Source organism: Alligator mississippiensis, chromosome 5 (genome assembly GCF_030867095.1).
Source record: "Alligator mississippiensis isolate rAllMis1 chromosome 5, rAllMis1, whole genome shotgun sequence".
In the NCBI taxonomy this organism is placed as follows: Eukaryota; Metazoa; Chordata; order Crocodylia; family Alligatoridae; genus Alligator; species Alligator mississippiensis.
The window spans coordinates 1901940-1929646 of record NC_081828.1 but is presented as its reverse complement, the minus strand read 5'-3'; the positions used below and the strand labels follow the sequence as shown (position 1 = coordinate 1929646).

Genomic DNA, 27707 nt, shown 5'->3' with positions numbered 1-27707 from the left:
TAGGTATCTGGGAATAGAAGAGAGGACGGAGCTATAGATGGGTCTGAAATCTCTGGAGAAAAGAGTTCACATCTGGTTTTCAGGTGTCCGTCTGCGATGACTGTCTGCTCATCACGGACGCGTCCTGGGATATCGCAGCTGCCTTTTGCATATGGGGGATGGAGAATAGCAGAGCGCCACTATGTCCCGCTGCTGTCGTGGCCCTCCGAGATATCTCGCTGCCCTGGAGGAGCTGGCTGCCAGCTGATCCCAATGGCACCGCAACCTCCACTGAACGCCATCCCGCCTTGAGGTGAGGTATTTTACCCTCGACGCAGAGAAAGGAAAAGGGGAGAAATCCCAGCCTGTGGCCTGCTCTCCCCGGAGGAAAGACCTGCAACTCCTGGGCTCAAGGACTGGGCTCCTAAGACGCCTCGAGACCCATCAACGAGCCGTGGTAGAGCTCAGCCTCGAACGGAGAGATTGCCACCGCCGACCTAGCAGCCTAAAGACGCTCTGGCCTTGTGCCTGCGTGTATAGGCAGGGGTGTGAATGAACCAGAAGGGAAATGCTCCCGAGGCCAGCTCCAGTTGGGTTCATTTTAATAAGCGGCTTTTTCTTTTTTTAATTGCTAGCTTGCTGCCGGCACGGCATCCTGTCTCGGTGCCACGAGCTCCATTAGCCAAGCCGGGCCGGTCCAGGCGGGATTGGCACTCGTGGCGTTCCCTCAGCTCGCTGCAGCCGCTGGCGTTCCCGTCCTCTGGAGCCCGCCACGGAGCCAGGGCTGTATTTTTGTTTCTGAACATCAAACCAATGAGTTGTAGGACGGTAAGAGCTCTCCTAAGGATCAGAGATAATAAAGGAAAGGTTATTAAACTAACCAGCGCTCGCCTCGGCCCCGGCGGCTGCCGTGGCGGCATTTATAGAAACGTTTAAGCTGATTTCATGGTACACACCTCATAAATTAATACAGTCGCCCAGACTGGGAGACCCGACGCTAGATTTGTTGACTCCGGCACCGCGCAGCTGCCGAGCCCCCAGCCCGGCGCTGCTGTGCGGGAGCCCGGCGAGTAGGTGGCAGCACTGAAGCATCGATCCGTCTGCTTTCCTGACCATGGAGACACCGGCTGCGGGGTCCTCGCAGGGCCTGGCATGAGGAATAAACCCTCATCCAGAGGCAGGACGAACGGGCATGCCCACCCGCCTCATGGGGCAGCTGGGTTATGGAGTAAGCCACACGCACCCAGCTGCAGGGCTCTGCTCGTTGTGCCACATCCTGTCGTCCTAACGACGGTCGTGCCCGGGAGGTTATTTAGCACGCGGCAGGGCCGGAGAGGCAGCTGGTTGGTGTCTTGCCCTTTCCCCTGCGGCACGTGCCACTTTGCTGCCCGCTCTGTCCGGGGCCCCTGTGCAACAGAGCGCACGAGACCAGTCGTTCGTGCCGGGAGAGGCACAGGCGCGTGCTGCTCGGGTCACAAGCAAAGCCAAGCAGGGGTTGTAGTAAAATCTTTGCAATTGGGAAGCCGGTGCTAGCGGGGCAGGCCCAGGTATGTTGGTAACGACGACGCAGGAGCAGCGAGGGATGCAAGGCTCACGCCTGCTGGCTCCTGGTTTACCTGTAACTTGAACCCCTGAATTCTTCTGCACCCCGAGAAAACCAGGCTTATCGAATGAGGAAGGACCGGCCGTGGGAGGCAGGGAAGGAGCCCGCAGCCCCTGGGGAACCGTGTCACTGGGGCTGGTGCTCCAAGGTGGGCTCACTTTGTCGCACACCCATCACTCAGGTCCACAAGCCCAGGGTGAGCGTGAACACGCAAACTGGTCGTCTCTTCTCCTTCCCCGTCCCCGCTGCCAGCTGCTGGTGGTGAGGAGGGCTGGGGCAGTCCCCACGGCTCCTCTGCAAGGTGCTGCTGCTGGGTGGGCACGCTCAGCCCTTTCCTGGGCACCGTACATCTTCCAGCCGTTTGCTCTGGAGCGCAGGCTGCCCTGCGTCTGCTCAGGGACGGTTAATGCCGTTCGTTTCTGCGGGCCAGAGCAACGTGTGGGTCCAGGCACCCGGGAAAAATGTTCAGAGCTGCTGGTGCAGTCTCCATCCTTGGAGGTTTTCAAGACCCGGGTCAACAAAGCCCTGGCTGGGATGATGGAGTCGGGGCTGGTCCTGCTCGGAGCAGGGGGTGGACTGGATGTGACCCCCTGAGCTCCCTCCCCACCCTCATTTTCTACGAATCTATGAATGTCTCATGGGCCCAGTTCACGTCCTCTGTACAGGAGCAAACGGTGCTGTGCCCCAAGCCTGACGGGATCCTCTGGGCCCTGACAGAGCCGAGGGCACGGCTGGGGTTTCCAATGAAGACCTGCCTGGTGCAAAACACGTCCCTGCACGCATCGCTCCTGCGGGCAGCCCAGGGAGGCAGCTACCGTGTCACCCTCCAAACCCCAAGCCGGCTCCCCCCAAAAGGCTCCTGATGTCCACAGAAACCAGGGGCACGTGGCAAGGATGCTCCCCAGGTGACAGCCGGGCTTGCCAGCTCCCGGGCTACGGGGGCAGGCGCGTTCAGCTTGGGCCACTGAGTATTTAAGGCTTTTGTGCAGCACGGAATAACTTGGGCAGGACCCTCGGGTCCCGACCAGGTGCGAGGGCAGGCAGGGGAGCGCCCGCCTCTCCTGGCTGCGTTTTGCTGTAGCTTGTTCTGCCCTAACTCCGGTAAAGGCTTTGGGACTCGGGGCCTGGAGAGCAGCGGGTTTAAATCCTCCCCTTCTCCCAGGCTCAGGTGCTCGTGTCCCCTCTCCTTGCACGGGGGGGCCGGGCACCCCCAGCTCGGGGCACCCGAGCCCAGCGAGAGGGTCGGGTTTTGCAGCCGAAGAGAAACTGTAAAGAGTGGAAGCAAAGCAGATAGTCCTGGTTAAGCCCCGGGCACCACCAGGACAGGGGTTTGAAAGGCCGATGCTGCGTTTCCCAGCCCTCGCCCCGTAAATCAGGCACCAAGAAAACCCCAAACAAGCCCCCAAACCCCATCGAAACACACTCCTCCCTGCACAGGTCTCACCTCAGCTGCGAACAGACACCGCACGTGTCCCGGGATAATCCAGTTTAATCCCAGGACAAAGTGCTGTCATACAGACATCCATTTCTATCGTCCCGCGATAAATCCTAAAGAAGTTTCCTGGATAAGAAGTTGTCACAATTTATGCCAGGATCCTGCCAGTACATCTGTACGGTTACCCCAGCATTGCACCATTGAGTCACGGGCAGGAAAGCGGCACGGCATTCAGCTGCTGGTGAGAAGGGCGATGTGTGGACACGCCAATCCCGGGATATTTTTGTTCCAGAACAACCACGGCACAATTTATCTGGGGACAAATGCAACGTCTGGTCCTAGTCCTGGAGGGAGGAGAAGAGACAGAAGCGACTGCACTTGACAGACGGGAGTCGGGCCGCTTAATGCACAGCTGGAAGAGGCCAGAGGTGGTACAGGATCCCATCGGGGCAGGGCAGAGCCATGGGACCGGGTCCGTAGGAAGGACGGTGGTCATTGCCCTCGGTGACCGGCAGATGACAGCACCGGACCCTCCTGTCATTTCGGCAGGGGATGGTGCTCGGTTCAATTCTCTGCCGGCCGCGTGCAGGGGGCTCTGGACCGCCTGGTTGTGCCCTGGCCGCTGGGCAAGGCCCGGCGTGAACAGCAGCAGACGGGGTCCGACGCACCCCAGCTCAGCGCTGCACACAGAGGGTCCCAGAGCCGCGGGAGCTGCAGGGTCACATCCAGTCCAAGCCCCGCCAGAGGCAGGATCAGCCCTGTGCAAACCAGCCCGGACAAACCCCGGGTCTGAGCAACACGACACCGTTGCCCCCGACAGCCCCGGGTATTGCCCCTGCCCCGGGAAAGCAGGGGGGCCACGGGCGCCAACGTCCTGCTGTTACAAAGGACGCTCCCGAAAGCCCAGGCCAGGCCGTGCCCCCGCTGCAGAGGAAGGCACCCCCCAGTCCAGACCAGTCTGAGCGGGGAGGAAATCCCTGCAGACGTCACGCTGGGGCCACGGTCCCGCTGCCCTGTCACGAGTGAAACTGCCCCCGGCCCGCACAGACCCCCAGGACCCTCCCCGCGTGGTGGGGAACCACCAGCAACCTTAACTCAGCCGCATCTGGGGCCATCCGGACTGGCAGGAGAGGCACAGGTCAGCCCTGCACCCTCTCCCGGGGCCCTCCCCATCCCCCGCCCCATCTGCTGCTCTGCTTTCTGCTCCTTGTTCTGGCTCCTGGGCTGATCTGCTGCTCTGCTTTCAGCTCCCTCGCCCACGCTCCCAGCCCAATCTATTCACCTTCTTTCCGTTCCCTGCCCTGTGCGCCTGTCCGAGCTCCTGCTCTGCTTTCTGCTTCTCGCCATGTGCTGCCTGCTCTTTCTGCTTCCTGCCTTGTCTCCCCGCCCGCTCCCTTGCTCTGCTTTTTGCTCCCTGCTCCATCTGCTGCTCCGCTTTCTGCTCCCCGCCCTATTTGCTGCCGTGTCCCCGCTCCCTCTCCACTCTGCCACGGGCCGTGCCGTGGGTGCCGCGCGTGGCACGCACGCCGCGGGTTGGCCATCCCCGTTCTCGAGGCCCGGGGCGTTGTGCCCACGGGCAGGGTAGCAGAGGGCAGCCTGGTCAAGGCTGAGATGCAATGTACACTTGCCAGCCCCGCTCTCCCCCAGACCGTGGTCCCTGGGCCAGGCTGGGGTCCACTCCGGCCACCCCAATCCGGCCGCCGGACACGCATGGGCAGGCAGATGCACCTCAGCAGCCCTGACCTCCCGCTTTGATTAACGAGCTGACAATAGGGTATTGATAAGGAATTAACCTTGAGCCCCTCCAGCTCCGGTGTCAATAGAGCAGGAGCCAAGTACACGCCTGCGATCGGAAATCTGTGCCTGGCTTCCTGCCGCGCGCGCCCGCGTCGATGTGGGGGCGCAGGGCCAGGGCCAGGGGGGCATGAAACCCAGGCGGGCACGGCGTGCATGCGAATTAAGTCTCCAGGCTCCCCCACGAGCTGGGATGGGCACGGGGTGGGGACTCGCTGCGCCCGGACCCGAGTCACAGGCCCGGCCGGGTTCGTGGGGCTGGCGGGGAGCTGAGGGTCACATCCTCGGCAGGTGCGTGTGTGCAGGGTGTGTGTGTGTGTGATGCACATAGGTGGGCAATGGGCCTCTGCATGTGTGTTTGGAACAGGTGCTGTTGTGGACCCACATGTGCATGTCCAGTGCAAGGGTGTGGGTGTGAGGCTGCGTTTGTGCAGGGCACCAGGTGTGTGTTGCTGTGCAAGCATGTATTCATACATACACACACGCACATGCACATGCACACACACACATAGCAGTGTGGTGTACATGGGCACACATGCACACGTGTAGCAGTGGTGTACCTGGTCTGTCTCTCACACACACACATAGCTGTGTGGTATACAGGGGCACGAATGCACATGTGTAGTATTGGTGTACATGATCTCTCACACACACACACAGCAATGTGGGGCACGTGGGCAAACACATTCAGGTAGCCATGCGGTGTACATGGACACACACACACACCGTAGCAGTATGGTGTACATGGGTGTGCATGCATACGTGTAGCAGTGGTGTACATGGTCCCTCTCTCTTTCTCTCTCACCCCCCCCCCCAGTGTGGTGTACAGGGGCATGCATGCACACGTGTAGTGATGGTGTACATGGTCACACACACACTCACACGCACACGTGTAGCAGTGTGGTTTCCATGGGCACGTGAGGGCTGAGCTCCCTGTCTTGGTGCCAGTCAGGCCTGCAGGCCACGGGTAAGGGCCGAGCCTCGGCGCCAGGGGCTGCACAACCCAGCCAGCTCCGGACACGGCACCAAGCTGCCCGGTCTCTCCGGGGCCGCGGCCCTCGGCCCAGAGGAGGACGCGAGTCCCCCGTCCCCCCGACACAGGGACAACCAAGACGGGGCGGCCCAAGAGCACGGCTCCCCAGGCCCCGGCCCAGGGTCCGGCCAGCACCTGCCTTCCAGGAGGTTTTGTTTAATTAAGTGTTTTGCCTAATGGGATTGCCTCATTTCCATAACAACCTGGCACGCTGTCGCCGGCCCGGCTCCCTCATTCATTACTGTTAATTAGATATGGATCCCCCCCAGAAGGCGGCGGGGGTGATGGACGAGCCCCCTGACGCGCGCTATTACACATTAGCATTTGCTCAATACGTTCGATACGGCACGGCCCCGCCCCGCCCCGCGCTTTAAATAAAATATTAGCGTCCCGTTGGGGGGACCCGGGCGCGGACGGGGCCCCGCGCCAGATGCTGCCCAGCCCCGAACCCCTTCCCTGGCATTCCCACGATGCCCGGTCGTGCTCCCCATTGCATCCCCGCGGGCCTGGCTGAGCCGGGGAACGTCCCGGGGGCCGGCGGCGTTGCACCCTCGCGCCCTGCGTGCACATGAGGGTTGGGCCTGGAGGCACTCACGCTCGTTAGACTTCGGGGTTGATTAGCTCCCTCGGGCGGGACACGAGCAAGCACTGAGCGAGGTCTCCGGTCCATGTACTCCCGCAATGCCCACACTCGCGGTCTCCGTATCTCGCTGTGCTCTTCACGGCCTCAGGACACTTCTCAGGATAAACCCCTGCACGGCTGCACCAGGAGCTCACCCGCCGGCTCCGCTCTCTCGGGCTGCTAGCTCCCACCTGTTCACCTGTCTCCAGCTCCTCTCATCTGTCTGCTTGTCTTTAGCTCCTCTCCCTAAAACCCTCGCTCTCCCTCCAGCTCTTTCCTGGGAGCCTTATATCGTCCTGCTAGCTAATTATCCCTCTCCGCTGGCCCCATTGCCCGGGCAGGCTGCAATCAACCCTGCCAGCCTGCAGCCTGCCCCCGGGCTTCCTGCGCCCGCACCGCTGCAGACATGCATGGCATCACGATAAAAGTTGCCGTGTCCTGCATCCATGGGCGAGTGAGGGCTGAGCGGGGTTTGCCCCTGTTCCTCTCTCCCTTGCAGCGTCCAGCACTAAAAGGCTCGGTCCGTACCAGCTCCAGCCCCGGAGGACTGACCGGTTACTACTGACCAGCCCCAGAATCAAACCCGTGGCCAAACCACATCCTGTCCACGTCTCCGACCAGCTCTGCGTGGGTCCCACAGCCCTCTGGCCCCTGCAGTTAGGGCAGAAACGTCCCAAACCCCCGTGCCCAGGGGGTCCAGACTGGTGTGGACCTGGCTGTCCTGGTAGAGCCAAGGGATTGCCCTGGCACTGCTGCAGCGGAGCTGGCGCCGTCCCGTGAGCACGCAGGTGGGGCTTGGCCCCGAGCCGCCATGTCTGGGGGCATCGCAGCTCCAGGACCTCCGGCTGCAGAGGGGAATCGAGTCACCTCCTTTGGCAGGTGTAGGGACCCCCCTGCGAAGCAACCCCCCCAAACCTGGGAGGGTCTGGCCTAGCGCCGGGCTGCTCACAGCAAGCGGGGTTGTAATGTCTGCTGGGGAACGTGCAAACAGCCCGGCCTGAACACCCCCCGGGGGCTGGCACTGCATCCGTGTGTCAGGAGCCCCGTAATGCTAACAGCCAAGGGGGATTCTCCTTCCCCGGCAGGGCTTTCAGAGCAGGAGAGAGGCCCTGCTCGCCTCCCCGCTGCGGCACAGAGGGTTCCCGAGGGCAGCGCAGCCCGGGGTGCCTGAAGCGGGGGCAAGGGGGCGGGGGGCCCTTGTCCCACAGCCCCTGCTTGGGTGCTGGAGCTGCGCTGCGTCGGCCCAGCTCGCTGCCCGAGGGCACGGGGGGGCTGTAACCTGCCCCGGGCGCTAACGCAGGTGCACAGCTCTCTTGGGGCGGCTCCCCCCGGCCCCGCGCCGGTCAAGGCAAACGGCAAAATAATGCAGCTGCTGTGACTTCATTATCGAACCTGCCCCCCGCCCGGCGTTGACCTCTGACCTCTCCAGGCCGGGGGCAGCTGGATGCTGGTCAATGCTAATCGCTTTCTCAGGGCTGGGCTGGGAGGAAGGGGATGCTTGCCCCCCCTTCAGCAGCACTGGGGACCCAGGGGACCCCCAGCCTTGCCATGCCCGGCGCTGGGGGCTCAAACTGCCCCCCACTGCTCTCAGGCTCATGGTCACGCTTGGCAGGTGTGTTGAAGCCAAGCTAATCCCCCCCCCCACCCCCAATGCAGGGGTCCGGGGTGCAGGATGCCTGGGTCCTTTCCCTGATGGGAAGCGGGGTGGTGCATTGGGGGGGGACCCCCAGCCCTGTCCCAGCTGCTGCAAAGCCCGTTCCTGCCAGCAGGGGCCAGCAGTGCCCCACCTTGCAGCGCCAGGACCACGACCCCCACCCGCCCCGTCCAGCTTGGGCGGCTGCAGGGGTCACCCCCGGCCTGGGCTCCCCCAGGACAGCTGCGGGCCCAGGGGCTGGACGCTCAGCTCCTGGCTGCGCTCAGGCCAGCCGAGCTGCGTGCAACCTCCAGGTGCCCCAGTGCATCCCACCCCCTCGTCCAGGCTGGGGGCCGCGGGGCTGGACACCCCCCGTGAACCACCCAGGCACTCGCCCGCAGCAGCTGGGCAGAGCCCCTGGCAGGCGGCTGCCTCCTCCTTGCTCCCTTTACACCCAGCCTGGGGATGGGGCACCTGGGTTCCGGCTGGGCTCTGCCACTGCCTGCTTCTGTGGCCTCGGGCAAGTCACCTTGCAACACCTAGAGCGGTGGAGAGGCTCCCTGTGCACGGATGATGCCCAGGCGGGTCTGGTGTGGAAGTGGGGTCTGAGACTGGTGTCGGCATCACTGCACCATGACCCCACCTCAGCTGGGTCAGGCCACGTGTGTGTGTGTTGTGTGCGAGACAGCTCCCTGCTGCTGATGGGAGCCAGTCAGTGCGTTTCACGTGCCCTGTACTGCTAAGCGTCACTGGAGAGTCTCCTCTTGGTCGAGCTGTGGCACAGAGGAGCTGGCGTGGGGGGGGCTGGCCCTGCTGCAATGAAGGGGGCGTCCTGGGGCTGCTTCCCCCTCCCCTGGGCTCAGCCCCCGGGAGCTGCCGGCCACCCTGCCCTGACAAAGCAGCGTGTGCATGGTCCACCGCTGGCATGTCCGAGCCCGGGCACATCTAGCACCCGTCGCCTGGACGTGGGGGGAAGCCCGAACTCACACCCGCCCGTCTCCTGCTCACCTTGCAGGGGCATAGCGGGATGGATGCATGGCGGGGCTCAGACCGCACATCCCTCTCCGCCTGGCTCGCAGCAACACCCAGCCCAGCCTGGGGCTGCATCTCCCGGCTGCTGGAGCTCAGAGCCTCGCAGCAGATTCATCCCCAGGTGCTGCAGCCTCCAGCTGGTGCAAAACCAGCCACTTCGGCCTCCGGCGCATTGGGGGACACCAGCCACCTCGGGACGACGCTGCTCGGGCCCAGCCGTGCCAGGGAGAATGGTTTCCTTGCCCCCTGGTTGCTCCCACTGCCGTCGTGCCCGTGGTAGATGTGGTGGGAGCAGTGGGATCTTCTCCCTGGGAGGTCGCTGCTGCTCTCCAGGGCCCGGCTGCTTCTCCCCGAGCGGCTGCAAGGCCTGTATGATCCCACGCCCAGAGCCCACCCCGCGCCGCGCCGGGGGCTAGGGCCCAGCGTGGAGAAGGGAGGCAGAGACGGGAGGATTTATACTGGTTTAATTAATGTCAAATGTAGTTTACAAACGGGAATGACAAGTACCTTTTTATAGAATATACATTGACACACAATCATGGACACGACTGGAATATCACCGTGTGCAATTGGGATTCTTTGGGCAAAGATCGTCGACTCCGTACGTCTTTTTATTATTTCCTTTTTCCTTAAAACTCCCTGCGGAAGAGGCGGAAGCGATGCCGTGCTGCAGGCCGCGGCTGGCTCCAGAGCAGGCCCAGACGAGACTCCCCCCCACCCCGGTTCCCGTACACCCCCCACCCGCGCCGTGACGAAACAGGGATGGCTTTACATGAAAAGAAAGGAACGGTACTGGTTACATATGGTTTTACAGCTACGTACATACAGCACACTGCTGGTCCACAACACACCGGGGGGAGAAGCCGGCCTGGGCATCGAGCGCCCGCTCTGTCCCCCGCCCCCAACACGGATCGCTGCGCCGCCCTCGAACTCGCTTCCCGGGTCAAGGCCACGCTGCGCGGCCTGCCCGTGCCGGCCCCGAAGCAAAGCCCTGACGTTCCCTCGCCGCGATGTTTCCTCCCCGGCTGCTTCTACAACCCTCATGCTAAAGGTGCGGAGGGTCTGAGCGCTGCCTACATGGAGGCGAGGAGGGCGCCCAGCGGCTAGATCCAGCTGCCCCCCAGATGCCGGCTCCAGCGACCGTCTGCCCGTGCGTGACGGCAGCTCTGGGTGTTTTCACACGTCCGGCAGCCAGATCCCGGCACCCCCAGGAGAGGCCTTTGAACCAGCTCGAGCTGCTGACCCCGGTGCCTCGCCACGGCTTGCTTCAGCCACCTTTATACACCAGCCCACACAGGTCTTTGCGTGGCCACTTCACATGTGGGGAGGAAAAGCTAGAAGACCCCAACGTCGCAGCCCACGGTGAGGTCTCGGCCGTTGGCTTAGCGGTGCCCGCGCAGCCTTGCAACACTGGCCGGGCCAAGCGGCGCAGCTCTGCTCCTGGGGGGCGCAGACGGCCCCGTGAGCCGGGAGCGAGCAGGCGAGTCTGCGGCGCCGCTGGCCCGCGGCGGTTTTGGAAGGCCGGGGAGCACGGGGCTGCCGAGGTGTGCGAAGGGAAAGCCCCAGGTGCAGAACAAGTCGGGACGGTTCCTAGCGTCTCCCTGCCGGGACACCGTGCGGGGCGAGACCGGCGTAGAGCCAGCGCCGCCCCGACGGGAGACGGGAAGCACCCGGCCCCGGGGCCTTTCCCAGCCGGCAGGGAGGGGACAAAAGGCCGCGGGCCGCCCTGCGGCAGGCGGGCACGGGCAGCTTCGTGCAGCACAGCGAGTCCGTCGACGGGGCACAAACCGAGGCAGCGGTGGCGGTGCTGGGGGGGAGCCCGGGAGACGCGGCTGGGCTCGGAGCGGGCCACGGGGCAGGCTGGGACCAGCCGAGTTCGTTGCCGTCTCTGGTGGGAAAGGCCACGGGCCCGGGAGCCAGGGCCCTCCGCCTCCCCTGCTGAGAAATGACCGCGGTTGTCCTTCCGGGGGGAAAAGGATCCTAGTATAAATAGCCCCATTAGCTACGACTAATGACAAAAAACCATCTCCTCTACTCCCCATAAGTCCTGTAAGTTATGGGTGATGCTACAGCCATTACTAAGAGCTGTTAACTTCATATCTGAATGAGGAAATATACACCACAGAACATTAAACCATTTATATTATATATATATGTATATATATTCTTTTTTTTTTTTTTTAAACTAATGACTTTAATGCCAAAACTTTGCAGAACCAAGAAAAATATGGGTTTAATGTTCTCTGCTCTTTTTCTTTCTTTCTCTTTTTCTTCTTTAAAAAAAATACAACCAAAAAAAGGCGGAAGGGAAACTTATTAGTATGTAATGTTTGAGTCTATCCCATTTATACACAACATTGTAAACATATATCGTCTATATTACATGTGCTTCATTTCTGCCTGTGTGTGGGAGGGGGGTTAGGTTTTTTTTTGTCTTTTTTAAACCTTTTTTTTTTAAGTCACTAGAACACCACGAACGAAAAAACCCAAAGGGAAAACAGAACGGAACGAAAAACCAAACGAAACTCAGAAAACAACCAAAAAAAAAAAAACCGAACCAAGAGCACGAGTTACAGGTTCTGGCTCCGTGTCTCGCCAAGGGTCCCTTGCTCTGAAGGGGTCGCACGCCCCTCCGATGCTCATCCAGCGCCGGGGAGACGGGGCTGGGGTACTGGTTTAAAAAGGGGGCGTCACAGCCAAAGGTTTGGGGCTTGCCCACCGGAGTCGCTGAAGGAGGTCCCACGGCCAGGCTCGGTCCGTGGCGTCCCCGCTGCTCCCGCAGCCTCCTGGCCGCGGTCGGAGTCTATTGGGTTCTGTTAAAAACGTCTCTTGCCGTCGCGGTCGTCGTCCTCCCGCCGCGGCGCTGGAGCCGGGCTGGGCCGAGCCGCCGGATCCCGCCCTCCGGCTGCCTCCTTCATAAGTAGATGCGCCGCAGGTCGCCCGGAGACGTGATGGTGTTGCACTGAGGGCAGAGCTTCTTGGCACCCTGCAGGGGACAGAGACAGAGGGGCGTCACGGGGGGTAGATCTGCCTCTTGGCCAATGCCTGCCCCCTGCCCTGCCCTGCCCAGCTCCGGGGGCTGGAGCAAGGGCCTGGCCCCGGGGAAGGAGGGGAGGCCAGCGCAGCAGCTCGGAGCATACGGCGCCTGATGCTGAGGGTATGGGGGCTGCTCTTTGTGGCCCCCGACCCTGCTGCCAACACGTGCAGCTGGGGGAGATGCGGCTCGGGGGGCTCTGGGCGGCTGGACTCGGGAGCAGGGCAGGGCTCCCATCCTGCCACGCTGCTCCGAGACCCCCGTGAAGCGCCGGGCTGAAGATGCTCAGCACCTCCGACGCCAGGCCCACAAGGTCCCCAGGAGACGTTGCCCTGCCCGGGGGAGACAGATGCCGTGAGGCTCGGCAGTGGAGCTGGTCCCGACTGGGATTGCCTGGTGCTGCTGCCAGGGGAGGGTCAGACCTGGGAAGCAGCGGGATGGCCACGTCTACCATCCACCCCCCACATCTCCTTGCCCAGAGCAAAGCTCTGGACTCTGCAGCCCAGGACAGGCCCTTTCCCCTTTCCAGAAGCTGATGTACTTCCCTGGAAATGCATAAACCAGTGGTCCTCAATCTTTTTAGCCTACCTAGACTCCAGGCCCCCCGGGGAACTCAAGGCCCCCACGGAAAATACCAGCCCTTGAGTTTTCACTCGTTTTTTGACCACAGAGCAGTTGCAGCGAATATGAAACAACCACAACTGTTGATTCCTGTGTGCAACCTCTGGGTTCCCCGTGCGAATCCCGCCTCCACGCCAGCCGGTGCTAACCCTGCGTGGCTCCCCGCGGCACCCCAGGCACTGGCTGAGACTCGTTGCCTTAAACCCAGTCTCTGCAACTTGGGGCGCAGGCACCAGCCCCGCAGCTTCAATCCCTCATCACCCCACATCCCGGGGGCTCTGTCCTCGGGGGCCCTCCCAGCAGCGAGAGGTGGTGCGGGGCCCCGAAGTTTGCATCTGCCCCCGAACAATCCCGTCATGCTGGGCAGTGGCTGCAAAAGGCAGCACCCACAGGGGGCTGAGGCATTCCAGATGTGGTGGCTACGGCACATCTGGTTCTGGGTTTTCCATCCAGCAGAGACGGGGCCCAGCCTGTAAGGCCAGAGGCAGGGGGACGCCCAGTCAGCGTCACCCGTCAGGATGGTGCGCGGGGTTGGCTGGGTGCTCCCCTGCACGTCTGAGCACGGAGGGCTGTCTCCTTGTCTTTCACAAGGAGCACAGGCAAGGAGAGGGAGCCGACCACGAGGCCGTGCAGGCCCCAGCGCAGAGCCGTGTCCAAGCCAACAGAGAAACACCCGCGTGTCAGGCTTCCAGGAAAGGGGATCAGCAGCTGGGGGCTGGTGGGGGAGGGAAGAGGCAGTGCTTTCCAGCCTGCACACCTTGTATAATGAGGCTGGGCCGGTCCTCCCCTGCCCCAGCAATACCCGGCTCTGCACACACCACCTGCTTCACGTGCGGCCCCAGAGCCGGGCGAGGGAGGAGAACGCGGCTTGGCGCTGGGGGCGGAGGCGCTTGCCCCGGGAGAACGGCACTGCTCACCGCTCTGACAGCCGCGCGCTCGAACACGCCCGGCGGAGAGCACACGGAGCCCTCGATCGCGGGGACGGCCGCCCCTGCCGAGGGCAGCTCCCTCGGGGATCCCTGCTCCGAAGGGCCTGCCTGTGCCGCTTCCCCCCGGCTGGGATCTGGTGAGAACGCCCTTCTTGCGCCAGGTCCAGAGCCAGGGGGACGGCCTAGCCCTGGGCACGCCAGGACGGCAGGCAGATAAACGGCCTCTTCTGGTATGTCCCCGTGTCACCTAACCTGGCTCTCGTCAAAGCAGCCTGAAGCCGGCGGGCAGCACCGGTGAAGCTCCGAGGCCGGGGGCAGAAGAGGCCCAGCTGAAGCCTGCCCGTTTCCTCCCGGCGTTCGCACGAAGCCTCCAGGCTCTCCCACACCCTGCGTTCGGCAGCGTCCTTGCCCACCAGCGCACGGCGGGAGCTGCGTCTCCACGCGGTCCAGCTGCTGGGCCTATGGGAAAAACGCCCGGCTGTGCTTCGTGCCTGGACATGGGCTCTTTTACAGCGGCGGCAGCGGGTGGCACGTCACCTGTGCCCAGGGCGGGGTGATGTGCCCGAGGCTGTTGTCTGCAGCATGGACGCTCAAGCCCAGAGGTCCCGCCGGCGGGCTGGCTGTGCGTGTGGCTCCGTGCCCGCTTGGGCATTAAATAGTGCAGGTGCAAATGACCCTCAAGAGTTCTTCCTGCTGGCCGGCGTCCTCGCCCCACCCCACGCGTGCCGGGGTCAGAGCCCCGACTTCTAAGCACTGGGTTTTTTCTGAAAGACCAAAAAAAAATCTCCCCCTTACGACTCTGCTCCTTGCCCTGGCCCCTTTTTCAGTGGCGCGCTCTATTTGTTACAAGGGGCGATTAAAGCCGTCCTCTCTCGTGCGCTGGCACTGGGAGCAGGGAAGGTATGTGCTCCCCACACCTCCCCAGCTCACCTGCCAGCTGGACTTACTAAAAACTTTCCCCTTGAAATAAAAATGCGGCACCGTAACAAGTCACACCTGTCGGCCGTTTCTTTTTTTCTTTCTTCCAGGTCCTTCTGCTCCTTTCATCCCTCCTTGGTAGAAAAGCCTTGATGTGCAAGAGCCGTGTGGGCCACAGGAGCGCCCACCTCAGCTTTTCCATTACAAACCCCACTTTTCAGGGGTCTGTAAAAAAAAAACAACCCACCCGCTGCAGGAAGTTTGCTTCAGGGCTGAAACACAGCCAAAAAGAGGGGCCAAGACCACAATGGGATCCGTTTCCCCCGCCCTGTGCTCCTTTCTTAATTACGATTTGGCAAGTGATGGATCCACCCTGCCGGCTAATCGCTCTGGGTGGTTTGAAAAAGAAGTTAACGAGAGCCAAAGCACCACTAATTCGTTAGGGCTCACGTGGGGCTGGGAAGGATCGGGGCGCTTTGGTTTAAGAGGCTTCCTCTTAAAAAAGGAAGAGGAATGACGTGGTGGTTGTTTTAGACCGAAATGAGGAGGTGAAGTGTGGGCTGAGATACTTCCGACTGCCCTGGGGGGCCGGCAGTTTCCCAAGAGGATGCAGCATCCGGGCAGGGGGTGCTCCGGACCGATGAAGGCACGCTCTGGGGTCATTTGCAGCAGCTTTTGCCATTGCTGGGGTCAGGAGTGGACAGACCGGCAGCCAGCCCTGGACAGCTCATGAACGCGGGGGCTATTGCGCAGGGTCTCTCACCGCCAAGCAACAGTGGAGCAGGTAACAGAATCCTAGAAAATCAGGGCTGGAAAGGACTTCGGGAGGTCACAACTAGTCCAACCCCTGCTCCAAGCGGGACCACCCCCAACTACAGCATCCCAGCCAAGGCTTTGTCTACCCGGGGTTTAAAAACCTCCAAGGATGGAGACTGCACCGCCTCTCTGGGGAGCCTGTTCCATGTTTTACTACCCTTCAAGTGAGAGAGTTTTTCCTAATATCCAACTTCAACTTCCCTTGCTGCAGTGTGAGCCCACTGCTCCTTGTCCTGTCATCTGCCTCCACTGAGACCAGCCCAGCTCCATCCTCTTTGCAGCCCCCCTGCAGGGAGGTGAAGGCTGCTATTCAATCCCCCTCGGTCTTCTCTTCTGCAGACTAAACGAGCCCAGTTCCCTCGGCCTCTCCTCAAGTCCTGCCCGAGCTGCCAGACCACATTCCTTATAGCTCTCGTCCTTCAGGACACGGTTCCCTGGGACGGCTGCAGCCAGACAACGGCTGCGCAGCACTTTCACTGATTGCGCCAGTGGCAGCGCGGCTCCATCCAGGGCCAAAGACACGTTCAGCAAGGTGGGTTGCGTGCATGCTGCCATGATGGGATGCACGCGTGGGCTGGGCTGCTGCCTCGTGCTCTAGACAAGAGCGGCTGCTGGCTGAAGGGTGCTCCTTGTGCCCTCTGCCAGCCTAGGCTGAAGGCTTGGGGCTTTTGGAGGGGTTTGCGGTGCACCTGCCCCAGGGGTCCTTCGGAGAAGTCCTCAAGCGGGTGAGCGGCAGAGGAGGCGCTGCGGTGCTTCAGCTGTCCTGGGCTCTGGAAAGATCGCTTAGCCGGCAGTACCGGGGGACATGCTCTCGTTCCCTACAATGCCACCAATTCGAGCAGGAGAGCCAAGCAGGAAACCACGTGGTTGGAAGGAGCCGTGGGGAGCGGTGCCCTGAGTCTGCGTTTCTGTCTCACGGAGCCGTCGCTTTGCAAACGTGCCTCAGTTTCCCTATCTGAGGACAGAGAGACCCCCTGCCTCCTGGAAGCACGACACCAACCGAATCAAACACACCTGGTTCAGCCCTGGAGAAAGGCTGTCAAGTACCAAGGAGCTCAGAAGCCGACTCAAACAAAGCTGGAGACCAATCCAGGCAGGGATTATTAGATTATGCAGACCGCCGCTGCGTGGGACACAGGCACACCCGGCATCCTGGCACACGTGGACCCACGTGGCAGCACTCCTGGCTGCTACCGGGGCGTGGGGCACCACCCTGGGGCTCAGTCCTCTCTCCAGACAACAGGCACAACTTGGACAGTCCCTGAATTATTATTCACCAGCTCCTGCTGGTATGAAGACACATTGGGCCCTTGCTGGACTCCAGCCATCCTAACTCCACGGCAGATCAGGGACGCTTCCTCCTGAACAGGCCTGCCCTCAGCCAGGGCTGCTGCCGTCGGCGCTGTGCTTTCACTCCTGCTCACCCCATACAGCGCTGGGAGAGGAGCCGCAGCCAGCCCTGCCTGGTGGATCACCCCACGGTCGGCACGTCCCAGGGACGAAAAGGGTGCATGCACCAGTGACTCGCACTCCCAGGCGAGCGTGTATGTAGCCCCCCATCCTCTTCCTCTTCGACCACGCAGACCCGTGCCCAAGCCAAAGATACAAACCAGCCCTTTTCATGCCCTTTCCAGGGCAGAACCTCGCCCTACGGGCCCGATACTCAGCAGCACCTTTGGAAGGCGGGAGAGGGCCGAGAGACGACCGAGCCTGGAAAACCTCGGGCCTAAAACATTTTAAGGCCCTCTCTGCTGCGAGAAGACTCATGCAGGCACCCAGCCCAGCTCCCGCACCTCTGACCACCCCGAGCAGACCCCGCGGCTTTGCTGGCTGCTTTGATCCTTTGTTTCCTTGTTTAACGGACGATACAAAGAAGAAATCTAATTGAGTATCGGGCCTCGGCGGCACATATAAAACCCAGGCGTGCAGGGGAAGCAGGGCTGCTCTCTGGCGGGATGGATGGCAGGTCTCCAGCGCGTTCAAAAGCCGCCGGAAGCCCCGCGTGAGCCGCCCGCCCCGAACTCCAACAAATTGTTTATTGCACAACACGGGAAAAATGCCGCCCCGCTCCCCCGACCAAGTCTTTCCATGTGTGCTGCCCGCGCGGGCTCCCTCCTCGCCCCCCCGGGGGGGGGGGGGGCTCACTTTATACCCCGGGAAAGGTAACAGGGGTGATTATTACACACACTATCCCACAGCTCCTCGCTCGTTAAAAAAAACAAGAGTCTCTTTTGTGCCCGAAATAAAAGGAGATACCTTAATTAGAACAATGTAGATTGGTGCGCGCTCAACGCCGGGCCCAGCTGCTGCGTGCCATTAAATTCATAAAAAGCGGGGGAAGGGGCGAGGCGGAGGGGAGGGCAGCCTTAACGAGATTACACACATTGACTTTGATCAAGACACAAAAGCACCAAGGCGTTCCAGGGTTTTTATTGCTGTCTTCGGGCTACGTTTTAATGGTTACATTAGAAACATGCGAGCCCAGGCCGGGGGATTTTGCGCAGGAGCATGCCTCGTGAAAGGCCTGCTTTAATAAATTGCGGGCTGCGGGGAGAGGGGAGGGCTGGGGAACAGATGAGTGGCTGCTTATTAATTGCTTCCCCTACACAAGTGCCAAGTGCCTCCTACCCCATCCTGCTGGCCCTGTCCCCATCCCCTCTAGCCTGCCCAGGCAGCGGAAGAGCCGAGTGACCAGCGCGGACCCTGGCTGGACAGTGAGAGCAGCCCCACGTGCTGCTTTCCTGGGGGGGGCGGAGGAAAGTCAAGGGGAACCCCTGGCTGCCTGGAGGGGTTCAGCCTCGTGATGATGGGAAATGCAACAAAGGGATCTCAAGGGAGCAGGGATGGTGGACATGAGCATCAGGAGGGCTTGTGACCGGTCAGCTAAGGGGGAAAGGGAGGAGAGGGGGACCCCATACATGACAGCAACACCCTCCTGAACCCGGCAATCCCTGGCGCACGAAGGCAGCGGTGCCTGCGTTCGCTGGGGCGCCTTCCTGCTACGACAGCTGCTGCTGGGGGATGAAAGCCTGTACGACCAACTGGTGACGGGCGCAGAGGAATAGCTGCGTAACACTGCCCAGGGCAGAGCCAGGTTATGGAGGTTGCTATGAAGACCTGATGTTGCTGATGCCAGCTTTGGCACGCAAGGTTTTTAAGCAGCGGTGTTAAAGGAGACACTGCCCAATGGTCGGGTCGTAAGGACAAGAGGATTTCGCTGTGCCCAGCAGCAACTGCTCTGAAAGGTGCGACGTTCCCCCATGGGAGCATCCCACCAAGGCAGGAGAGTCAGGGCAAAATGGACCAGCTCTGATTTCCACTTCTCCAGCCGAGGAAAGAGTCAGGCCGGCGGTGACAGGGACACCTCCAAATAAACTCTGAGTCTGGGGTGTGCGAGGCCACCCCTTCCATCCAGTCCAAAACCAAATGAGAAGTATTGCCACGTCCCCCGATGCTGTTTCCACCCCTCTAGATATAAAAGCCACCTCCAGCACTCTCGGCTACATTCACTTCCCCCTAAGCTTCCTGGGAAGCTCAGCTCAGTGCGTTTCAGTGGAGGTCCAATGCTGTAGCGGCCCCGTGTGAGGAACTCCTCTAGCAGGCCAGCACGTTCCACACCCGGGGCCCCTCTAGCACACAGCCCTGAAGCCAGCTATAGCCATGGTGTGGCGCCGGGCTGCTCTAGCAATCGCACCTCGCACCCAACTCCAGGCAGGGGAACCCGGGTGGGGCTGGAACATGAGAGGGGCGCTTGGCTGCAAGTGCTGGGACCCCCGAGCCAGAACCACGCTCAGAGCACATGGTGCAAAACAGCAGCCCCCGGCTCCCACGGTAATTTGAAGCACAGCGCGTGTCTGGGGAGTGAGAGAAGTCTACGAATCAACAAGAAAGTAGTCGAGTGCCTCACCAGAGTCCGCAGCCAGCATTCTTCGCAGTGCACGTGCCAGCACTGGATGGAAGTCAAGGGCATTGTGTACGAGTCCTGCGGAGAGAAGCAGAGACGTTACCGCCGCTGGGAAGGCCGGGCCGTTCCTCCCCTACGGTCCTGTCCCCTGGGTCTCATCTCCGGGGCACTCGCCTGCTTGGAGCCTGGCAAAAGGGTGCAGGCCAGAGACCCCCCTCGCCCTTCCACCTCTGGAACAAGGAAGCATCAGGACCAGGGAGGGCAGAAATCCTAGGGTCTCTGCACAAGCTCCTAGCAGCTTCCAGATGGAGGGAAAATGAAGCAAGACGTAACGGGGGGAAGCCTCCTCGGCCCACTTCTCTGCCTCTCAGAAAGAGTCTGAGGGAGACTCATGACCCGCTCAAGGGGGACGCGGCTCAGCCTGGTTATTTGGAGAGGGAAACGCAGGAATTACTGCAGCCACGTGGCACTGATCCCCAAGGGACGGTCCCGTGACCATACTAGACCAGGGACTGAGGTGAGGTTAACCCTAATCCCAGCTATCTGCCCTGCTGGAGCGACTTCCCCGCCAGCGTTCCCTCTAAGCTGCATGGCATGCGTGGCTGTGCAGGCGTGCTCACGCCACGCTGCCAGGCACGCCTGCGTGGCTGCGCACGCCACACGGCTTCAAGGGAATGTCACCATGGCCAGTGCACGTTCCCTCTCCTGCCTTGACAAATGGCCTCAGCAAGTGACAGCGTGCCTTGGGAGACCTGCTCATCTGCTGCCAGCCGAGAGTGCATGGGGCTGCCCTGCATAAGCTCTTAACCTTCCTTCTGCTGACACAAGGAGCTTGGAGAAGCAGTCTTGTGAAGAGGGACAGCTGCAGACGCTGCGCCATTAGAGGGAGCTGCAGGCCTTCTTTAGGGAAGTCACAACACGGCCGCACATGGAAGCATCAGGATGCAGGCAACTTCTAAGCACTTGGGCACGGTCCTACCTCCAAACCAGGGCTGCTCTCCCTAACAGACTGGACATCGGGGAGCCTTGCACAGCTAGGCTGAGAGGAGAGGCCAAGGTCTTATGGCCCCTAGGATGCGTGGGGATGACCTGAGCTACCGCGTGTGCAGCAAAAGGGAAGCTGTGGGCTGAGAAACTTGTCATACATGTACTCAGGGCGGAGGTGAGGGGCTCTGCCTTGGGCAGGCACAGGGGTGCGCTCCCCTTCCAGGAGATGAGGACAATTCTCCCCACCTCAACAGACACCGGGCCTCGGGACCAAGACATTTTCTGATTCATTACCACAACTGGAGTGCTACTCACCATGCAAATGAGACATTTATAGCGGTCCCCACGGGAAAGCTGCCTTTCTAACTCACGGACACGAGCCTTTAACGCTTCGAACGTTGTCACTGCTGAGTCTTCCGTAATTCTGCAAAAGATGACAGGAGTCAGGGCGGGTGGGCCGTCGGGGCTTGGGGACAGGAGAAGTTAAATTTACGGCCCTCAAGGTGGGTGCAAGGGAGGATGGGAGAAGGCTGGGAGGAAAGGAGCTTGGCATGTGAGGGTGAAGGAGGAGCCTGGTTTCCACTGCGCCAGATAGGAGTCCTACCGAAGCCAGGCTGTAAAGCTTCAGCTAAGACCTGTGAGCAAAGGACGGTGGGTGGTTAATACTGGCTGGAGCAGGCTGCAGCCAGAGGGTGGCATGGTCTGCACGGGTGGGCGGTCACCTCCATTCACCCTCTTCTGCCTGATCATCCTGAGGCTTTCCTATGTCAACGCAATTCCCTCCCCGTTGCAAATGAGCATATGCAGCTCTGAGCCTTCCTCTAGCACGGGCAAGGCATGAACGCAGAGGAAACTGGGAGCTGCAGATACCGCACACCACAGCGAGCGATAAAAACAGCTTATCCCCACTTGCCTGTGTGCCTGGGGTCACACTGGATGGGCAGCGTTATCTTGCACGTCATGTGGATGCTGGGATGAGCATGACAGCCATTCTGCAAGCCTGATGGAGAGGCATTCGGCCCCCAAAAAACCAGGGGCACCCGGAGACAGCCAGGCTGGGAAACGGGGATGCCGGAGAAGAGTAGTAGAGTAGGCTGAGCCGCAGCGACTCGGGTCAGAGACAAGCAGGCTTTTCCTCTGATGCTCTCTGGGGAAACTTTGACAGAGGGGCTGGGAAAAAGACTTAGTTTGCAGGTGACAGTGGTTTTGGTGAAGCCCAGATCAAATCTGACAGTTGGAAGAACGGCTGCCTGCTAACGTCCGAGTTGTTATACATAGCGCTGTTACGGCTAGAAGCCCCGGTCGGGGTCCCACAGGCCTAGCTGCATGCAGGGGTCACAGAAACCAGCAAACAGCACATCAGCAGGTGGATACAAGGGACCAGAACGCATAATGGCTGGGTCAAAGGGCCGCACGTGTGCCCCGTATGTAACCACCCTTGGCCGTAAGACATGGCAGAGAGCAGTCTGGAAGCCAGCCACGGGGGACTGTTGTGCTGGCTCTTCCCAAGGCAGACGGGAACGTTGCTGTGGCTTCTCCCGCTGCTATGCTGCCTGGGCACGGCGGCCAGGAGGAAACCCCCTGGTCTGGTGAGCAAAGCGAGCAGCTCTGCGATGCACTGGAAAGACTGTGGTGGGGGCAGAGGACAAATGCAGACCTTGAAGGGAGCAGAGCTTCACGAACAAGTGGCACAGACCTTCCTGCTGCAATGACCTGCCTGGTCCTCAGCAAGGAGGCAGGGCATGTTCAAAATCCTTTGCACTGGCCGAGCTGTGTTGGTTGTAGCCGTATTGGTCTAAGGACACAGGCAGACAAGGTTGTTTGGGTAAATCCGATATCTTTTATTAGACCAACTAAAATTTTAGTTGGTCTAATAAAAGATATCGGATTTACCCTAGGAGCCTTTTCTGCTTTGGCACTGCTTGGGGATTTTTGGAGGAACGGTTTTGCTAGAAAATGCTGATTCGCCAGAATGGAAGAGTTGTTTTTGCTGCGTCTCTCCCATTTCAGCGAGATGTCCCAGCCCGGGTGTTCGGCTGCTTGCCTGGCAGACGTGCAGCAGAGACGGGTATGGGTCCCCGCTGCAGTGAAGAGCTGCGTGAGGTGGAACGGCCGCACAATCCCCCTCCACCCCTGGCCGATGCTGCTCGTCTCTGCACAAACAGCTGCTGCAGCAGGGGCTGGAACGAACCCGGGGCTCCCACGGTGCTTGGGGATGGCGATTGCACAAAGGAGCTGTCAAGCCTTGGTCCTGTCTGGATGGGACCTGGCAACTCTTCTGGAAATCGAAAAGAGTTTTGCTCCCTTTGCCCCTGGAGTGCTGCTGCCCTGAAACCTCGTGCATTGGCAGCAAGGCGACTGCTCTCTGCTATCCGGCGAGGGGCAGGAAGAGATCCACGGGGACCAGAGAGCTCTGAAATGAGCCAAGTTCCCCCCCAGCAGAAGCAGCTGATGAGCAAACCGCCAACAGCAGCTGAATTGGCCTGCGGGGAGGCACGGCTCCTCTTAACGCCCTGAGTGATGAGCCTCTCAGGTTGGATGCAGGGAACGCATCTGTCCCTGCCCCGCAACGGCCAGGGAAACTCCCTGCCGCCGCAACGGGAGGCGATAGCAAATGGCTTGTTCATAGGAGTCGGAGCGGCTGACCCCATCGGCCGGTTTCGGAAAGCCTCCGAGAGAATCGCGCCTGTCCAGTATTAAACGAATGAATCAGAAAAAGGAGGCTGAATAGAGGCATAAGCAATAATGCTCAGAGCCTGCCTGATACAACGGCCAATCAATAGGAGGGCTGTAGATCAGGGTGCTAGTTAGCTGGAAAATTACCGCACCGCTGCATGCGTCACGCTGTAGGGATCCTGCACAATCAATGCTGGAGGTATCGATTTAGTTATTATCACTTCATACGCTCCAGACATTGTTAAATATACATTTATTAACAAGGCTGGGGGGCATTCACGGGAGAGGGAGTTTTAGCCGGTGCAACCTCTCCTTGCTCAGCTGCTGCAGCCGCCTTTAAAGCCTGCAATCCTCCCTGCCAGGTGCCCTCTCAATGAGCCCTGACGATGGATCTGGGGGATGGGGCTCTGCTCCTCTCTCCTGGGCAGAGATAGGCAAGGTCCTGGCCACCTGCATGTCTCATAGGCAAGATTTTGAGAGCAGCAGATACAACAGGTGCAAAACTCTGGGTGACACCAAAAGGGAGAAGCGGGATGCCGCGGCTTCCAAAGGTGGAGGAAATGGGGTCAAGGGAAACAGGGAAAACATCAGCCAATACAGGAAGCTGGACCGACCTCCAGGGAGGGAATAAAGACAAGAGTCACTTCCCATGTGCCTGGCTCGGAGCACATCCCACTCCATCCCACATCCCATAAGCACCGCTTGACAGGACTCTTCCTGTGCTGGGCAAGCACGGAGCTCCCTCCCATGCATGCTCACACTCGTGTGCCTGGGGAAGACGGGGTGTGATGCAGGCCGACATTGCATGCTTTGACACCGTCATGAGCACCACTGGGCGCGGAGGGCAGGGGCTGGCAGCAGACGGTGCTTGGAACGGGGTCCAGGCTCCGGGGCCAGCCCCAGCTCTTCCGCTGTCCTGCTCTGCACCTCGGCCAGGTCTGGTAATGCTACAAAACGGCGGAGCCAGGGTGTCCGGGTGTGGACCACAGCGTTCCTTGACCTGTGTAACGAGCACTGAGAGCCAGGACACACTAATGCCAGTACAGAGAGAGATCAGGGGCAGCTGTCCTGCAGAGCTGCTGGGATGCCTGGACCCAACAGGCCCGACTTTTCACCATCCCTGTGCTAACAGTGCAGGTTGCTCTCCCAGTAAGCACTCCTCCCAGGTGCGGATTATCATGACACGCTCTCCACTTTCCCCCCAGAGCGGACATGCACCATGGAGGGGATTTGCTCCGTTACAAGAGGCAGGTTCCCGTGCCCAGAAACCCCGACTGTAGGCACTGCCTTGCGGCTGGACAGCCACGGTGATGCGGGCAAGGGGAAAGAGTCACCGGGGCCCAGCTTTGAGGATGAATCTCTGAGTTACTCCCTTTGTTGTCTGCTCGCTGGGTTTTGTGGTCAACCAGACGGTAATGCAGCAGAGGTTTCTGTGCCGGCTGCACGCCAGGAGACAGATTTATGGAACTGGGCAGAAGACGAGGAAGAGCATCAGCAAACCCTTTCCTGCAGCTTGCTCTAAGCTGTTGCCTCTCTCTTCCCTCTGCCCCATGGCTATTTAATAAACCCCAAACCTGCCCACTCCTTCTCTGTTCCAGTCCTGGGAAAAGAGAGACAAAGAAGCCACCCAGAAGACGATAATCTCCATGTAAGCTCCTTCCATGGGCTGGGAGTCTCCCGGGGGAGGCAGCTGGCCTCCCCATAAGACAACCAAGCCGGGTTATTTGTCAAGCATTAGCATGCCTGCGATCTTTGTTTCTCCAAATTAAATCGAGCGATTGCCACCCGCCGTCCCCGGGGGCAATCACAAGCAACTCCGTTAATTAAATTATCTCTGATTCCGCAGCTCTGGAATCTCTCAATTGACCGAAGATTGTGCTTTATCAACAAAATACTTGACCAGAGACGGGGGGAAAAATGCTGATGCTGGAGCAGCCAACTTCACCCCAGATGACAGCTGCGTGCCCTTCTGGAGAGAAGCCACCAGCCAATACGGGCTAAGGAGTCAGAGCTGTGCGAAAAACCTTCCTACCTGCAGCACTCAGCCGCCGCAGCACTCCTGCGGGGACTCGCTCCAGGCCGCTCGCACACCGTAAAACAAGAGCATTACTACATTTAAGTCCCTGCCCCTGCGCAAGCCCGAGGGTGCCGCAGCGCCACAGCCTCCGCGACGGGAAAGCACCTCGAAGCTGTCGGCCAGGACCTGCCTCCGGGGGGTTTTGCTCAAGGAGCTCGGCTGTCAAGTGCTCTCCATAAAACATCCCTCCGGTTTGTTTATTTCGACCGGGTATAAATTTTCCCTTCTTCATAAATGGCCGCACTGTACATAACATTCCATAAATTTTAACTGCGCCGCTGTTTGTATGTACCTTGTAAAAAACGTTTAGCGCTGATTAAATGCACCGCCCGTAAAATTTCATGGGCTACTTTTGACACTTGATATCCCGACCTTCCGCTCTTTCCCCCCTCCATGATACATTTATTTTTGTTTCCATATGCCTGTGAACGTGGTGGTTGGCAGGAGAATTCGCCGTGCTCCTGACATACTTGGGCACAGGGGTGGCCAAACCGTGGCACACAGCTTATGAGTGTGGCACGCAGCGGGTAGGGAGGGAACAGAGCAGCAGACCAGGCAGGGAGCAGAAAGCAGAGCGGCAGACTGGGCAGGGGAAAGGGATCGGAGTGGCACTCCGGGTGGGTGTGGGCTTAATTGGTGGCACACCTGCTGAAAAGCTTGGCTCCCATTGGTTTTAATCTTTTCCCCTGATCCCAGCACTCGCTTTCCAGCAGGGCACTGGTCTGGTTGGGGAATCTGAAATTAAAACGGTGACGATCGCTCTTGCTCCTAAAATCATATGAAAGAAGAAGATGATCCCGACAGAAAGCATGTTCCAATGGCTCTTGCTAAGGGCAGAGGTGAAGCTGCTAACAGCTTGCACAGGATGCATACCGGATGGCCAGAAGGAAAGCTCGGCTGCAGCAGGACTGAGGCAGAGCAAAGAATGGATCTGAAACAAAGATGGTCCTGGCCCCTGTGCTGCAGTGAGGAAAGCTCGTTTTGGGGGTGCGATCCAACGTAATCCTGATCCAACAAGCAAAGCAATGACACTGGAGTCTCGCATAGCTGCAACCCTCCTTCCCTGCCCCTCCATTTACATCATAACTACCGCGCACTCCTCTGGCGCAGAGACTGAGCTTTATTAGCCTGTAAAGCACCGCACGGCACCAGAGCTGTGCACACGTAGCAGGAGGAGCGTTTGCTCAGACTAAAGGAGCGACGCGACGTAATGTTGCACCGTGCTCATATTTAACACTACACCCGGAGCACTGAAATTACCAGGCAAGATAGGCTAAGGAGTGAAAAACCGCCTAATTGGGGATTTTAAAGTTTAAAAAAAAAGGTCTTTTGTCCCCAGGGTAACATCACCTGCCTTGCACCTTGCTGGCAGCGACTGCAGTAGGTGCAAACTCCAGAGCTAGTCATGCAATCACAGCCAGGTGGGCTCACAGGGGAGGCTGGGCACAGGGGGCCACCCTACAGGACAGCAGAATTAGGGCATGAAACCCTGCCGGTTTTACAGGGGGGTCTTTGCAAGGGACAACTGCAATGCTCTCATGTCGGCGAGCATTTGGATGCAGAGGGACGTCCACTGTCATAAATGAACTAGGGACAACAGCCCCAAACTAGTAGACGGGAAGTTTAAAACGAACACAAGGAAGTTGTGCTTCACCCAGCGTCAAATTACAGAGGGAAGCTCGTTGCCACCAGACGTGGTGGAAGCTGATGGTTTAATCAGGTTCACAAAGGGATCGGACACGTGCTATTGAGTACAGGAGGGGCACGGCCTCTGCGTCACATCTTCCTAGCCCTTAAGGCACTCTCTCTTCCAGCCTCCGCGTGACACAGGAGACTGGGCAAGACGGACCTGGGGTCCGACCCAATAAATGGCTGGTCTTATGGCAGATGTTGGCAGCAGGAGGCTGCGCTAGGAATACATCTCACCGGATGGGAAAGCCAACGCAGAAGGGGCCAATCCCTTGCTGGCGTAAAAAGGCACGTAGCAGCCCTGAAGTCAACCAAGCGATAACGCTACGCACCAGCTCAAAGGCTGGCCTCTAAAGCCTTTTGGCAAGACATCAGCGGTTTAGGAACTGGCTTCCCCACACCTACATTAAAAACCTCATTTCAGGGGCCTGTCTTTAATCCACCCTCTTTTAAAATAAAGGAGGTCTTCTAATCCAGTCAAGAGTTGTCACATGCATTGAGGGAATTGGCACGGATGCTAATTTATTGTCTTCTAGGAAAAAAAAAATGAATAAAAAAAAAAACCAACCCAGAGAGAGCGCCCTCTTGCCTTGATTAATGTATGTTTTTGTATTGTAAGATATTAAAGAATGTTGCTTCACCTGTAATTATAGCGGATGGTTTATTTTGGCGAAGTGCCCTGGCTCCCGGTTGCCAAGTGATGAATAATGCAATGTTCCACGTTCTGGTTTCCGTGTTCTGAGTCGCGAATTCGGAACGGGGTGGGAGGCGAGGGCGCAGGCTGGCGAAGCCGCGGCTCTCCGAGGCACGAGCGCCTCGATTTTATACTTGCTTGCACAAGTTGTTAATGCCGGCAGCTGCTTGCCAAGTTTGGAGGTTGCTCCTGACTAAATTTCATCTCGATGCAAACCCGAACCGTTGTCTC

General features: G+C 59.6%; 1 protein-coding gene across 6 annotated transcripts in view; it reads right to left on the bottom strand.

Moving 5' to 3' along the window:
• Nucleotides 1-9580: 9580 nt before the first annotated feature.
• RNF220 (ring finger protein 220) overlaps nucleotides 9581-27707 on the bottom strand; it is a 226246-nt gene continuing 208119 nt past the window's right edge. For all 6 annotated transcript variants that reach the window (XM_059727728.1, XM_059727732.1, XM_059727729.1 and 3 more), the window contains 3 exons: nucleotides 20656-20764; nucleotides 19357-19431; nucleotides 9581-12117 (listed from right to left, as the gene is read on the bottom strand). In XM_059727728.1, coding sequence (XP_059583711.1) covers nucleotides 12046-12117; nucleotides 19357-19431; nucleotides 20656-20764 — 256 coding nt within the window. In that variant the 3' untranslated portion in view covers nucleotides 9581-12045. The remainder of the gene's footprint in view (nucleotides 12118-19356; nucleotides 19432-20655; nucleotides 20765-27707) is intronic.